The sequence below is a fragment of the Alosa alosa genome, chromosome 4 (genome assembly GCF_017589495.1).
Source record: "Alosa alosa isolate M-15738 ecotype Scorff River chromosome 4, AALO_Geno_1.1, whole genome shotgun sequence".
Lineage (NCBI taxonomy): Eukaryota > Metazoa > Chordata > Actinopteri > Clupeiformes > Clupeidae > Alosa > Alosa alosa.
This window is the reverse complement of record NC_063192.1, coordinates 1,128,101-1,142,027: the sequence shown is the minus strand read 5'-3', so window position 1 is coordinate 1,142,027 and position 13,927 is coordinate 1,128,101. Positions and strand designations below refer to the sequence as shown.

General features: G+C 39.6%; 1 protein-coding gene across 2 annotated transcripts in view; it reads left to right on the top strand.

Moving 5' to 3' along the window:
* e2f1 (E2F transcription factor 1) overlaps window positions 1–13,927 on the top strand; it is a 145,149-nt gene that overhangs the window by 46,369 nt on the left and 84,853 nt on the right. For both annotated transcript variants that reach the window (XR_007193370.1, XM_048241474.1), the window contains exon 3: window positions 7,094–7,313. Coding sequence is in view for 1 of the 2 variants with exons in the window: in XM_048241474.1 (XP_048097431.1) it covers window positions 7,094–7,313 (220 nt within the window). In the remaining variant the exon portion in view is untranslated. The remainder of the gene's footprint in view (window positions 1–7,093; window positions 7,314–13,927) is intronic.

The following is a 13,927-nucleotide window of genomic DNA, read 5'->3' as shown; positions in this document are numbered from 1 at the left end:
ATAAGCCTGCAGATCATAGACAGAGAAAGCATGCTCTGGGAACAGAGCACAGTTGCCTGTCTAGTGTAACCATGGGTATGTCTACAAGGAAAATGTCTTGGTGCGCTTCGGGGGTGGCCGCACCGCCACTTCCAACGTCACTGGCTGCCTGATAGGTGAAGAGAACAAGAAAGGGAGAAAAATCAACGCAATGCCTAGGCCTAATGTTATTAAGTCGGATTTTGTAGTTAGACTACTGCAAATGTAACACCCTCGTTTCTATGAAACTGGAAACAATTGAACCAGGAGACTTTGTCACAAGACAAAACAGATTTGGTTAGACTAGGCTAGCTAACTGACACAACGTAACTTAATGCTCTGAATTCGCGGTCAACATGAAATCTAAAACGTTTTGATCACCAAGTTGAAATTTCCAGGTCAATCACAAATAATTCCGATTCTTTTTAATATCATCCAATAACTAATTCAATGTTGATTTAGGCCTATAGGCCTAACTCGGCCTACTTAGCAAAACCATTGAACACCACTTAAAACTTCAACAAAGAGTTGCCATTGCTGCTGCTGTGCTGAAGAGATGTGGATGGCACGGCAGGGCACGCCCAAAGAAAATAAATTAACGCAACACAACAAAGACCCCGCTTCTCTCGCGCCAGTCACTGAAATGAACACAACACAGAACCCGCTTCTCTCGCGTCAGTCACTGACAGTAGAATAAATGCATGGGGAAAAACACTTTGATGATAAGCGCAGCACAGCAGCAGTTTGTGACGTTGTTTGGCCATGTCCTGAAGTAGCCAAAAGCATGTAGGCTAATGATTCCTAAAACATACCAAATTCAGTCCATTGTGGCTATTGAAATTTGGGTACTATCGTGTTAACTGTAACCCACCCCCTGAAGCCTTTCGTGACACATAGAAAATACTTTTTAATAAACCTGACGTGTTCTTCATTCTCTGATTCTAAAAATGTCATTTTTGAGCCATTAAAACTTAATACAAAGTGGTTTGGAACCATTTTAAATCGCTGAGCTGCAACCCGGCAAGACGTTAAGACTGTGCGCCCTCCTCCGTCTACTGACAGCCAGGGCGTATACATTTCTTCTACGGCTGCAAACCGGATTCACTCGCAGTTAACCAAATATTTCTTTATTAGGGCAGAGCAGGCATATTTCTGGCTATTAAATTATTTCTAAACCAGTCTGCTAAAGTCTGTAGTGAAGTCTGTGTAGGGTTTTCCAGCCGCTGTTTATTTTGCGAGCCAATAGCCGCTTCATTCCTTCATTGAACGCCTTAATGCGTAGCCAAGCCTTATGCCATAGCCAAATAGCCTAAATTAAATTGAAACAATGCCTTTTAGTAGGCCTACTCATGAACTGATACTGTAGCTTTATTGGGAAGGACACGGCTCCATTTGCTTTTTACGAGACACTCTGCTCACAAGAGCCATTTGCTGGTTGTTTGGGTTGTTGCAGCGTCACTGGGGAAATACAAATTAAAGTCGCGTGATCGCGCGCGTGAAGCCGGCCAATATGAAGTAAAGCCCACTGTATGTTGTGATGTTTTCTTCTCTTTTATCATTATGTATTGCTATCTGTGTATACCTGTTTTATATTTCTAAGTAGCCTACAAGAAAAATTCCCTTTGGAGTAATAACAATTTCACAACAAATAGAGAACAGTATGCAACATCCTATGCAAAGGTTCACACGTTTTTAGCAGATTTAAGTAGCCTATGGCAAGCAGTGGCAATGTTTTAGGTAGGCTATCCCTTATTTAAATATCATAGAGCATCAGGCTACACTGACAATAGCTGATTATAGCTTAGGCTACTGGATGAAGAAAAGCAGATAAGCATTATGGCGCTGACAACGTAGTTAAAGTAAAAGCCACAACAAAGCAAAATACGACAGGCACTTTAAAACTAGGAAGGAATTTGGATGAGAAAATCGTTGTACTTACAGAAAAAGATCAGGAAGGAAGCCTGGCAGACGGGAACTTTGATTTTGTCTTCCTTCAAAACCGCATACTTGATGGAAACATCCCTCTGCCTTCTCTTCTGTACATCCTCGACTTGAGGTCTCCTCCATTTGCATGGCGTCGCATCCATTATGTGAAAGAAGTATTGGGTCTTGTGTAACTTTATCCACGATCGAATACTGCTGTCCCTTGATGTGGGCTAAGTCTGTTGGCGTCAATGTTATAGCAGCGCACTTTTGAGGCTACAAGCTATTGTCGCGACAGAGCCCTCTCCACTAAATCTGGTTATTTTCGCCTTACAACGACAAGAACTAAGGGGACGACAACGTTTTTTTCGGCCGTTAGCTGTCACAAGGACAGGTTTGTCCATTTCATCAAAATCCATGACTGACTTATAATCTTCTTTTTCTTTTTCTTCGTCTGTGGACTGACTAATGATCTCTGAAAAGCTGTCAAAAAAGCCGGCTCCTCAGCGCGCCGCCATGTTCAAACAGAGTGAAGTCACATGATTCCATATTGCGTTTTGATTGGTTCTCGGAATGTAGAGGCTTTTGCTGACAAAGGGAAGTGGCATTTAGAGGTTTTTGCCTACAAATCGAGATTTCAGACCAGGAAAAGAGTTGTGTTTAGCGGGTTTTGACGTGAAATGATTTGATTAACGTATACTACGTGCGGAGAGCAGTCACTCAATATGTTTCTCAATCTCATTTTTGACGGAGGTGGCGTTTGGGGGCTTTTGCATCTAGGGCCCTATCATGACATTCTAAAGTGCATCGTCAATCGTCAAAAGTCTATTCAAATTTAGTAGGATGTCCAGTTCACATTGGGAGGGGTTTCGTTATCAAAAGTGGAGCGCATGGCATAACAAGGTGTTCCTAGGTCTTTTAATCAGTCATATGTGTGTTTGGGGCGTAACATCGTTTTAAACCAATGAGAATGACATCTGTCATTCCCTTTAACGGCGCAACGCGCGATATGTCAAATAAATGCATCGGTATTTTGCCATTCAACGGCGCATTTGAAGGAGGCTGCTTGCGAGACGTATGGAATAGTCATTCTTAAACCATGCTTTACTAAAACCTAGCATAGCCTTCACGCATTTGCACTCGTCTATTATTTGAACTCATTGGCAAAGTGAAACTAACTTCACCAAGGAGTCAGTCAACGACAAGACAGTTATATGCAGTTACTTTCATTATTGACTGACAATGGGTTACCACCGAAAAAATAGGCTGGAAAAAGCAACACTTACCCTAATGTTGCTCAAATGACTGAATAAAATAACATTTATCCTGCTTAAAAAATAAACGTGCATAATACCAAATTAAACTTTCCGCGGGTGAATAACGGGTATTACGCCATGCGCTGGTGCCCAAAATACAACCCTTAAACTCTTCATTTCAAGTCATGCCATCTTAGAAAATGTTGAGACAAGCACGTCTGATGTTTGTCATTTAGAAGTTAGCAAGCTAAAATAGTTCACTACAGACTGCACTTGAATCCCCTGGGGATCAATAAAGTATCTATCTATCTATCTATTTATCTATCTATCTATCTGCACTAAATAATAATAATAATACATTTTATTTGTTACATAGCGCCTTTCAAAGCACCCAAGGTCGCTTTACACACTAAACATTTACACGTAAGACAGTCGCCAGCGTTCCCGTGACATCAAGACAAACAAACAAATTTACAAAACAACAATTGACGCACAAGACAAAAGATGCCTGATGGAGCGGCGTAATCGCCAGCGTACCCGAGACACCTAACGGTAGACATACAAGACAGACAACAAACAAAAATTAACAAGTAATAAAATAAATAAATAAGAAATTAAAATAAAGAAGAGTCCGTGTTAACTTAGTCCAACTCAGTCCAATGGCAATTATATGGCTTAGCTACAGCTGTGTCTTCAGACCAACCCGGAGGATTTAACGTTAACAAGCCTTCAGTAACTTCAGTGACGTTAAGCCCTACTTGTAACAGTTAGACTGCAGTCTAGATCACTGGAAGCATAAGATCCTTGATGCTCCGCTTTAACCCTCTTCTGTCTGAAGTCGTGGGCGATCCTGCAGATCAGCAACTCGGTGGACTTATGACAGCGACAATTTACTTCGAGAGATTGCAGTTTTTCAAGGTAGTTTCAAACGTTAGCAGCTAGAAGCTAGTCTGCACAATCCAGACTTCAGGCAAGGCAGATGGCAGCTCGCAGGTCTGCAGCAGCTCGGCGGCCGCGGTAGATCAGAGTAGCATCTAGGTCCAGCTGTTCCGAGAAATCTCCTTGACCAGACAGTGAAGTGCAGCACCGCTCACAGATGGATGGAAGGATGTCAGTCCAGGGCAAAAGCTAACGTTAGCCAAAGCAAGCTCCTAATGGACCAACGTTAACGACATCAGCCGACTTGGAAGCAGTAACGTTAAAAAGGACTAAGAATAACACGAAAACTATCAAGAATAACGTAAATAAAGAGAAAATACATTTAACTACACAAATCAATACAAAAAATGAACATGACATTACATAAAATACAAAATTACAAACATTACATAAAAACAAACAAAAACATGACGCCAGACGGAGCGGCGGGTCTCGCCAGCGTCCCCGTAACCTAGCAACACTACAGGTAACAACCCGAGGAAAGGCAATGAGTTAATTACATTTCTGACAGAATCTGTGATTTCACATCTTGTTTTCTACAACTACATATTAAGAGGAGTAAACATATCGCTCAACTTTTTTTCATGTCAGAACGTAACGCAACTTAGAAACATGGCACCCATTGATTTATTCAGCTTTGGTATGCTTTACTGTCTTGCCAATGTAATGCTTACCTAACAAGCAAATTGGTACTAGAAAACAAACTTGCCTACAGGTTATATTCTAACAGGTTTTTAAATGAAATTGTCAAATGAAAATACCTGACATCAAAAGCAAACGTGAATATTGCAAGCAGTTCAGAGTAATGCAGCTAGCTCAAGTGATGTGATGATGCACTAGCCCCCGCTATGCCATAATGTTGACGCTGATGAGAAAGCATATTACTGTCAAATAACATGATTTAAGGACTTCAAATTAAGATAAACCATAACTAGAACCGATGTAAAAACAATATTACCTCAGTTTATCCAGCTGTGTGGTTTCCAGTCGAGGTAAACTAAGTGCAGCTGGCATCCGGCTGTCCACGTCTCATGCACCGACTGAAGTGAAAATATTTTTTAAGACTCATCTTCAAGTATCCAAAACATTTCGCGCCATAAACCCCTTAACCAATCATATCAAATTGAAGCTTATGTTATCAGCATTACAGGGAAAATTTCAGAAATAAAATCAGTCGGTGCAGACTGCCACTAAAACACTGTGTGAAATAGATTAGACGGGTGGGAGGCTATGCTTAGTAGGCCGTCGTATGGAAACACACAGTGCAGGGCATGGGACGAAGAGACCCCAGAAGAGTTTCAGTTTTCTGGGATTGATCATTGACATGGGGCTTCACTTCCCTACCTAATATCCATTGCTAATGGGGAACCAAGTCTCTGCAGGGATCAGGGAGCGTTGACCAAATGATAAATCATATTGTGTACACTTTTTCTCCATTGACATTGCCGTTGTCAGTAGTTTCTTATTAGTTCAAGTTTTGCAATGCAGAATCTGGTGTTGAACCTAGGTTTGGTAGCTACAGCCAGAAAGACTTTGGAGAAAATCTATCACAACAGCTGGCAGGCATTTCTGTCGAAATTTCTTTTTATCAAGTACATATTCCTGTAAAGCAGGAGCCAAAGAAAAATTGTTGGCTTTGTTATAAAATAAATACATAACAACACTAAAGTAGCTTGTATGGCCCGGGGTGTAGCGGTCGGTGACGTTTTTTTGGTAAACAAAATGCTGTCAGATTTGGCATTCTGCAGAAGGGGATGCATTTCGTAATGAGTCATAGCTCTTCTGTGTTCAACCTTCAGGCTCCCCACCCCACCTCACCTTTCCCTATCCTCCTCTGTGTGTGTGGGTGTGGGTGTGAGTTTGTGTGTATATGTGTGTGTATGTGTTTATTCTCAACAGGCTTGTTCTAATGTTTAGAACACATTGATTTTTGAGTGATGTTGAAGTTGATTGTATTCCTAGCTTTTCATAAATATTAATACATTTTATATATGTATATAATTTTCATATTATACTGATTTATATAAGGAAGCTGTATCTGTTGAATCAAATGTATTTTATGTCTCTATTCCGAAATGATCTTTAATAAATATACAGTATACTTACTTCCTGTATTACTGGTAAGGTACATTTTTTTATATATCATTCTTATTGACTAACATTTGCCTAAAAAAAAGGCTTATTCTTATGGACCAAATAAATCTAAACCATTGTGTCTGACTTCATTATTAGTTTTTATGCATACTTTTATGTTGTTGGTGAGAAAGAGAATGTGAATTCTATCAACAAATCCCGTTTCTTGCATTTTTTTACACTGATCACTAAATTTATCATAACTTTTGGAAGTTTAATGATATTCCAATTCAGCCTTTTTTGTTAAATAGCCCACAACGTGCTGAACATGTCATACACTATATATTTTTCTCTATCTTGTAGAGAAATATGATGAAAATTAGAACGAATTTCGGTATATATTTGGAGAGGATTTTCAAAGACTTTTCATTACTATATCAACATTACCATATCTATTTTACATAATTTTATAGAACTGATCCTTCTGATTACAATGGTATGTGTATCCAATTGATGGTATGTATTATACTCAAGAAATACGTTTTTTGTGTAAGGTCATCCAGCACCAAAAATGGAATGTTTGGCACGGGCACGAAAGGGTTAAAGCCAGTCCAAGCTAATCCATGTGTATGCAGGTCATGTACATGGTCTACAGCAGATCTACAAAGATTTGTTTGACATGGATTGCCTTCAAAAATATATATTTTTTACATGACCTGAAGCTGATAATGAAACTAAAATGAGATTGAGTGATGCCAGCTCCTATCCCTGTGTTTCTCTAAATAGAAAAATATGCCATGTAGGAGCTACTTTTACCATGTGCATATAAGCTCAGGAGTTTTTTTTTTATAAAGTTAATTCTAGGTGTTGTTTCTTTTTTTCAGTTTATAAGAATTCCACAGAGAAGTCACGCTATGATACTTCCCTGAACCTCACCACAAAACGCTTCCTAGACCTGCTATCCCAATCACCTGATGGAGTTGTGGACCTCAACTGGGCCTCACAGACTCTAGATGTACAAAAACGGCGCATCTATGACATCACCAATGTTCTAGAGGGTATACAGCTTGTCACCAAGAAGTCAAAGAATCACATCCAGTGGCTGTGAGTGGTGTCAGTCTCTTTTCAAACATTTATCCCATAATATCAAACATTTTGATTTCAGTTAAATTTTGACATTGTCTTGAAGTGCTTTCTAAAGCCAAGGTATAGATCTCCTAGAGCAAGCACAAAGGTAACTGTGGTAAGGAAAAATATATTAAATTATTTCTGGCGGCTTTCTGCCTTTATTGTGTACGATAGTGAGGAGACATACAGGAAGCAAGTGGGAGAGATGGGGTTGGATTTGAAAATGACCCAGGTCGGACTCAAACCGGGTCGCTATGGGCACTTGGGCCCAACTGTAATACAGGCGCCCCCTGGGAAAATCCCTTTTCATAGGAAGAAATCTTGAGCAGATGAAACAGAACTGCTAAATATGGCCGCAAGCATCGATGACTGGCCTGAGCACCTACGGTTCCACTACTCGTGACATTTCATAATCCAACAATACTCTCACATATGGTGTGTGTATCAAAATTACATATCTGACGTGTGTCAATTCCTCTACACCAAACCTGAAACGAATCTGATGAAACCGCTAGGAATGGTAGGGCTAAGACCAGTGAAATAGTCATGCTTTTTATGTTTTTATGTTTAACTTGTTTAAGTTAATATTATCATTACCTGTAAAGTTTGAGCTATGTATGACTCATTTCACGTGGCAAGATATTTAAATTGAAACGATATGGGCATTAAATTGAAATTATATGGCCATTTCAGCATATTACAGCATATCAAACAAAATCTCTGCAATTTAAAATCAGCATCTTGACATCATGTATATCAAACTTAACATGAATTGAATGAAACATATGAAAATTGATCATGTATAAAAATCAGGCTTGTGCAAAATTCAGAATTAAATTGAGAAAGTTTTTAGAATTTAAGTTAAGGATTTTGCAGGATAGTGGACAAAAGTGACAGGAAGCAAGTTGGAGAGAGCAGGGTTTGTGAGGTCTTAAAAAGTCTAAATTCTAAAAACTTCAAATCTGAGTTCTTAAATTTCATTTAGTCAAGTCTAAAAAAGGTTTTACCCTCGTTGATTTCCAGAAATGCCGGCCGCATTTAAGTTATTAAAGTAGTAAAAAAGGATTGAGTCGTACCCTACAAAGCGGAGCTCTAACAAAACCAGCAGAACGCTGCCCTCAGAACGTTGGTTCAGTGTGTTGTAGTTCTTTCTGGGGGATATTGGTGTGGGTACGAATGCAGTGATAAAAGTACAAATCCCGTGATATATGCAATACCTGCCCGCGAAATATGTTTGCGTCTCCTCTCTAGACGTTTGTTCAACTTCGGCTACGTGTGGAAAATGGGAAAGTGTACTTTCAACGAGACATGGCTAGATCACAGCGATTTCCGCTTTTGGTTACAAGCGGTAGCCAGCTCCAGGTACGAAGCTCACTGCAAATTTTGCAAAATAAACTATTCAATTAGGGACTAAGGTGTGAAGGTGCTGGTCACACGCCAGAGTGGAGAAACATAGCCACAAAATGAGAGAAACATAGCCACAAAACAGCTAGCCACAAACTGCCTTCAGCGGAGGCCAATTAGCCAGTTTTGTGCCTCACCCCTGCCGTCGTCCTCCTTAATGACTGGTCCCTCCGGTCTCCAGCTCAATATCATCGCACCTCCGTCGAACGACAGTGGTGACTAAACACCACTCATTTAATAGCAATAGTGAGATTAGCGATCTCTTAAGTGATGTTCCCTGATTCAGTAATTGCAAAGACGTCCTTCTCTGTTTTGTAATGTAAAAAAAATATGATATGAAATCTATTCTATTTGAGGGCAAGTTTGTTTTAGCTTATTTTCATTGTGGTCCTAAGGTTTTGGGCATTCGGCACATGACACAGATGTTTTTCCTTGAGTATACTACAAGTGAGCAATGTCAAAATCAATTGGGTTGTCGACGTTGTTGAATGTGGAAGGTTCCTAATCTGAATTCATTGAAATAAAATGATTTTTTTCAGAATTTCTTTGATTTAAATATTTCTTTGGTAATGTGTCGTGTAGGTCTTAAATTTGAATCTTTATGTCTTAAAAATGTTATCTTATAAATCTTAAAATGTCTTAAAAAGGTCTTAAATTTGACTTACTGAAACCAGCAAGAACCCTGAGAGAGAGATGGGGTGGGATTGGGAAATGACCCAGGCCACATGGACCACTTGCTCCACAGAATTTCATATGATAATGCATCAATCCACCAAAAAGTTATTCAATAGTAGGGTTGGGTATCGTTTGGGTTTTAAACGATACCGGTGCCTAATCAATACTTTTAAAATGGTGCCGGTGGCAAAATGGTGCCTGAACCGGTACTTTGTTTTTACAATAAAATGGTCTGAAGCATGAATTGCTTTTTTTATTGATAAGACAAATTTGAACGTGAAATCGAACTGTTATATTTAATTTACTATCAATATCTCATTGCTTCTACACATAATACATTTAAATGTTAAAACAGCTTGCCATGGATGCACACACAATAGTAAACTCTGCTTTCAAGTTTATCCATTGTAGGCGGCTTGCCATAAGGTATGTTAAAACCTCGTGTGATGCCTTGTATTTAAAAAAACCCCGCTAGATTTAAGTGGCACCGAAATGCGTCGGCACAGGTGCCATATTAGAATCGTGTTTCGGTGTATCTGGATGTGGTGCTATCAGAGCAAGACGTTAGAGATGGCGCATGAGGTGCAGTGATGCCTCGTATTTTAAAAAAACCCGCTAGATTTAAGTGGCACCGAAATGCGTCGGCACAGGTGCCATATTAGAACCGTGTTTCGGTGCCCAACCCTATTCAATAGACTAAACATATAGCCGTAACTAAAAGCTTTATGCTACATACAACGAGTGACCGACAGAGTGTGATGTCACTTATAGGCTACCAGAGATTGTTTTTGAGTCACATGGTTGCAGATGTCATGATGATGCATCATTCCACAAAATTATGTTTCTTCTCTATCATCAAGTTATTCAATAGGCAAAACATATGGCCTTAACTCAAAACAGCTGGTTTATGTCATTTTGATCTGTAAATTGCAGCCATGCTTAAATTCATGCTTAAATAGCATGTTTGAAAGTGAACTGCACTAGTCAGGTCAATGAACCAAAACACATGTCCAGATCAAAACAATAAATGATCTACTGAAAACAAATTCAAGCTTCTGCAATTGCCATATCATGCCCCTATTCCAAACCCATAGAAAATAGTGGTGAGAGTCAAAGAGGAGAATGCACAAGTGTGGATCTAGGCAGTCTGGAGTCTGGAGAAGAATGTGCTCAAATCCCTTTATTTGTAAGATAATATTATACGTTGTTTTATTGGCAAATGGAGGCTTAACAAGGTATTACAGGCAGGGGTGCCAATTTTTTCTTTTTTTTTCTTAATGAGGTATTTCTTAATGAGGTATTTCCTCAGAGTAAATTTGCTTCACTTCAAGGTTGGATTTTCCTCATTGTTTTCGTTGTGAGATTACAATAAATCATTTAAAGATGATTTTTTTTACACCTGTTTTTAGTCAAATTCAGCAGGGGTGGCAATAATTCTGGAAGTTTCTACACAGTTACAGCACATGAAGACAGAAACACATGTACAGCGGGGTTGTGCACAATTCGAATTGCAATTCTGCTTCCTGTTTGCTACCTCAATTGAAATGCAAGAGAAATTCAAGAATTGAATTGGAATTTAACCCTTTAGGCGCCAGAGGTTTTTTTCCGAAACGATCAATTTTGACATCTTCATTTCAAAAGGCTATATCTTAAAAGTGATAAGAGATAGAGACTTTCTGTAAATTAGAGAAATATTAAGGATGACCCAAAGTTTATGTAGAGATTAAATGTTTATATCTAATTTGCATATTATGACGTCATATGGTGGCGGCCATCTTGGATTATAGAATTTTCATGAAAAGTCGCATGTTTGAATGATAAAATGCACCACTTCTTTCCCCCCAAAATGTCCCTCACCTTCTGTATGCTATATTGCACAATACTGAATGCTCAGGTAAATAGTAAGTAGTGAACAAACTGTGTAAATCATTACTAATAAATGGCAGAAACAAACCAAATGCATGTAGCGGTAGACTGGCCTTTTGCTGTAGAGATTTTCCATTTACTACATACAGTAGGCACTCTGATTCCATGTATGGGCCACATATATATTATTCAGATGACACACAAACACAAGTAGACAAGACCTGTTTAGTTCAAAGCTCATTTGCCACGACAAGGCACAGATCAGGAGTGAGATGACGAGACAAGACAAGAGACAATGTTAGTATTTTTTTCTTTTTGTTGATGTTTTTGTTTTTTTTTTCTTAGCTGACAAAGACACACACATCACAAAGACATGAACACACAAAAGGAACACATAGTGTACTGTATGTCCTAAATGATCAGGGAAGTAGATAGCAAATCAACAGTGTAAATCATTACTAAATGGCTGACATTTTTTTTTTTTATGTAGCAGGCCTTTTGCTGTAGAGATGACTCCTATCCCTATCCATACAGGGGCGGCATTCCCATCATCTTGTGATAGACTATGCATGACCTAATGTGTGTGTGTGTGTGTGGGGAGAGGGAGAGAGCGTGTCACCACCTCCACCATGCGAGCAGCATGGCCAGATCTGCCTCGGCTACCGAAAGTGGGAGAGAATTTTATGCAGCTCGGACTAGGCCTACTGTCATTCTCATTGCGACTCCCCACACTGCCACTACGTTCCCCCCTAACTGTCCTATGAGCACTTCGACCTCGTCTAACATACCCAGTGGCATTAGACAAAGGCTCCACCACGTTACTGTCGCCGCGATTGTGGAGAGGCACACGTTCAGAAGACAGAAGCTAGCGCTATGGATATTAGGCTACCTCCAGCCTCGTTCGCCACACCACTAACACCCTGCTAACTTCCCCGATGAACACTCAACCCGTGAAACATTATTCCCACCAGTGACATTGGGCAAACGATTCAACGCTTGTGCTTGGTGTAACCTAAACTATGGAGTAAACTCTCACTTTGTCCAGCTGCATCATTGCAAGGCAGGGACGATCTGAAGCCTCACTAAACGAATCACCGCCATTTTTCTGAAGGCAGATATTCCCCTTCAGAATCAGGGTCCGCTAATAGAAGACCCAACACTTCATTTCAGGTAAACTTTTTTGATGCCATTAGGCGATAATCTAATGCAAATACTACTGGCGTTGACAATATCGCTCTGACAAAGTGGCTCACCACGCACACTAGCTCCGGTATTTCATGCACTGATTCAATGCGCTGTAGCTAGAAAGTTTTGTTTAAAGCGTGTCCTTTTTTCGACTCTGGGATGACGTATGACATGTCTGCCATCTAGTGGAGTGGAAGTCGAACAAAATATGACACCCTATTTGACTAAATCGGCCGTTTTATTCAGTGCCGCATCTTGTCGACTATAGTCACCTGTGGCGCCTAGAGGGTTAAGAGCCAGTTTCTATTCATTTCTGGAATTTTGCACAAGCCTGGTGCTGCAAGTGTTGGTGAAGTACTATTTTGAATCTGAAAATAAAATATAATAGCATGGCTGTTTATGTAGTTCTGGTAAGTCAGGGCGTTTAAAATCACAGCATCATCAGCGTGCAGTAAGCATTTTGAATATTTACACACTTGACGGACATCATTGATGCATAAAAGATAAAGGGTCCAAGAATGCTGCCCATATCACAGACTAAAGGTTAGGATGTTGATTGATTAATTTTGACAACTTGCGACCTGTTCGTCAGGTAGGAAGAAAGAATGTTTCCTCTAGATTTTTTTTTATCAGTGGGGGCGGGGCGGGGCAGGCCAGTCCACCCCCAAAAAAAAAAAAAAAAAAACATTGCATTAACAAGAAGTAGAACATCTTTCTTAACCTCTATTTACACACTTATAGTACAGCGGCTAAGCACCGGAATCGTTCAGTTTTTGCAGAAAGCATGAAACTTGGCACAGTTATAGTACTACCCCTAGTGATCAAAAATTGAAATGGACTCCAACACATAGCGCCCCCTTGAGGCGGCCATCTTAAATTCAAATATGGCTACCATTCTTAATAGAATTGTTGATACAACTTCAAAATTAAACAAGATAAAAATAAGTCTTTTAAGTTTTAACCAGGGCTCCGAACCGGTTCAAGGAACGAAAACGAAAACCGAAAACGAACGGAATTTTACAGAATTTTACGAGGAGCGGAAACGAAAACAAAATGGTCTTCAACTGTTCCGGAACAGAAACGTTATTCTGAAATCCACAAAACCGGTTAATAACGTTTTTTTTTTCAGTCTCTATATATTTTATAAAATTTCACAAAAGCATATCCTAAGTGTTCTACTCGTTTGATTGTAGGCGAACAGCCTAATAATTTGATTTCTGCAGTTTGAAAAAAAAAACGAATAAATGGACCTTTGGTCCAAATGTGTATATTTTGTCTTGCTGTTGTAATGTAACCTATCTGTCTGCCACTTCAGATTTTAGGCTAGCTCGTAGCGTAGGCTACTGAAACTGATTTGGAAATTGTTTGTAGCCTATGCGTAATAGCCTATTTTGCCTGTCCACGCCTTGTCGTTTTAAAGTCGGGATTTGAAATGTTTGCGCAATTATAGCCTATTCTAT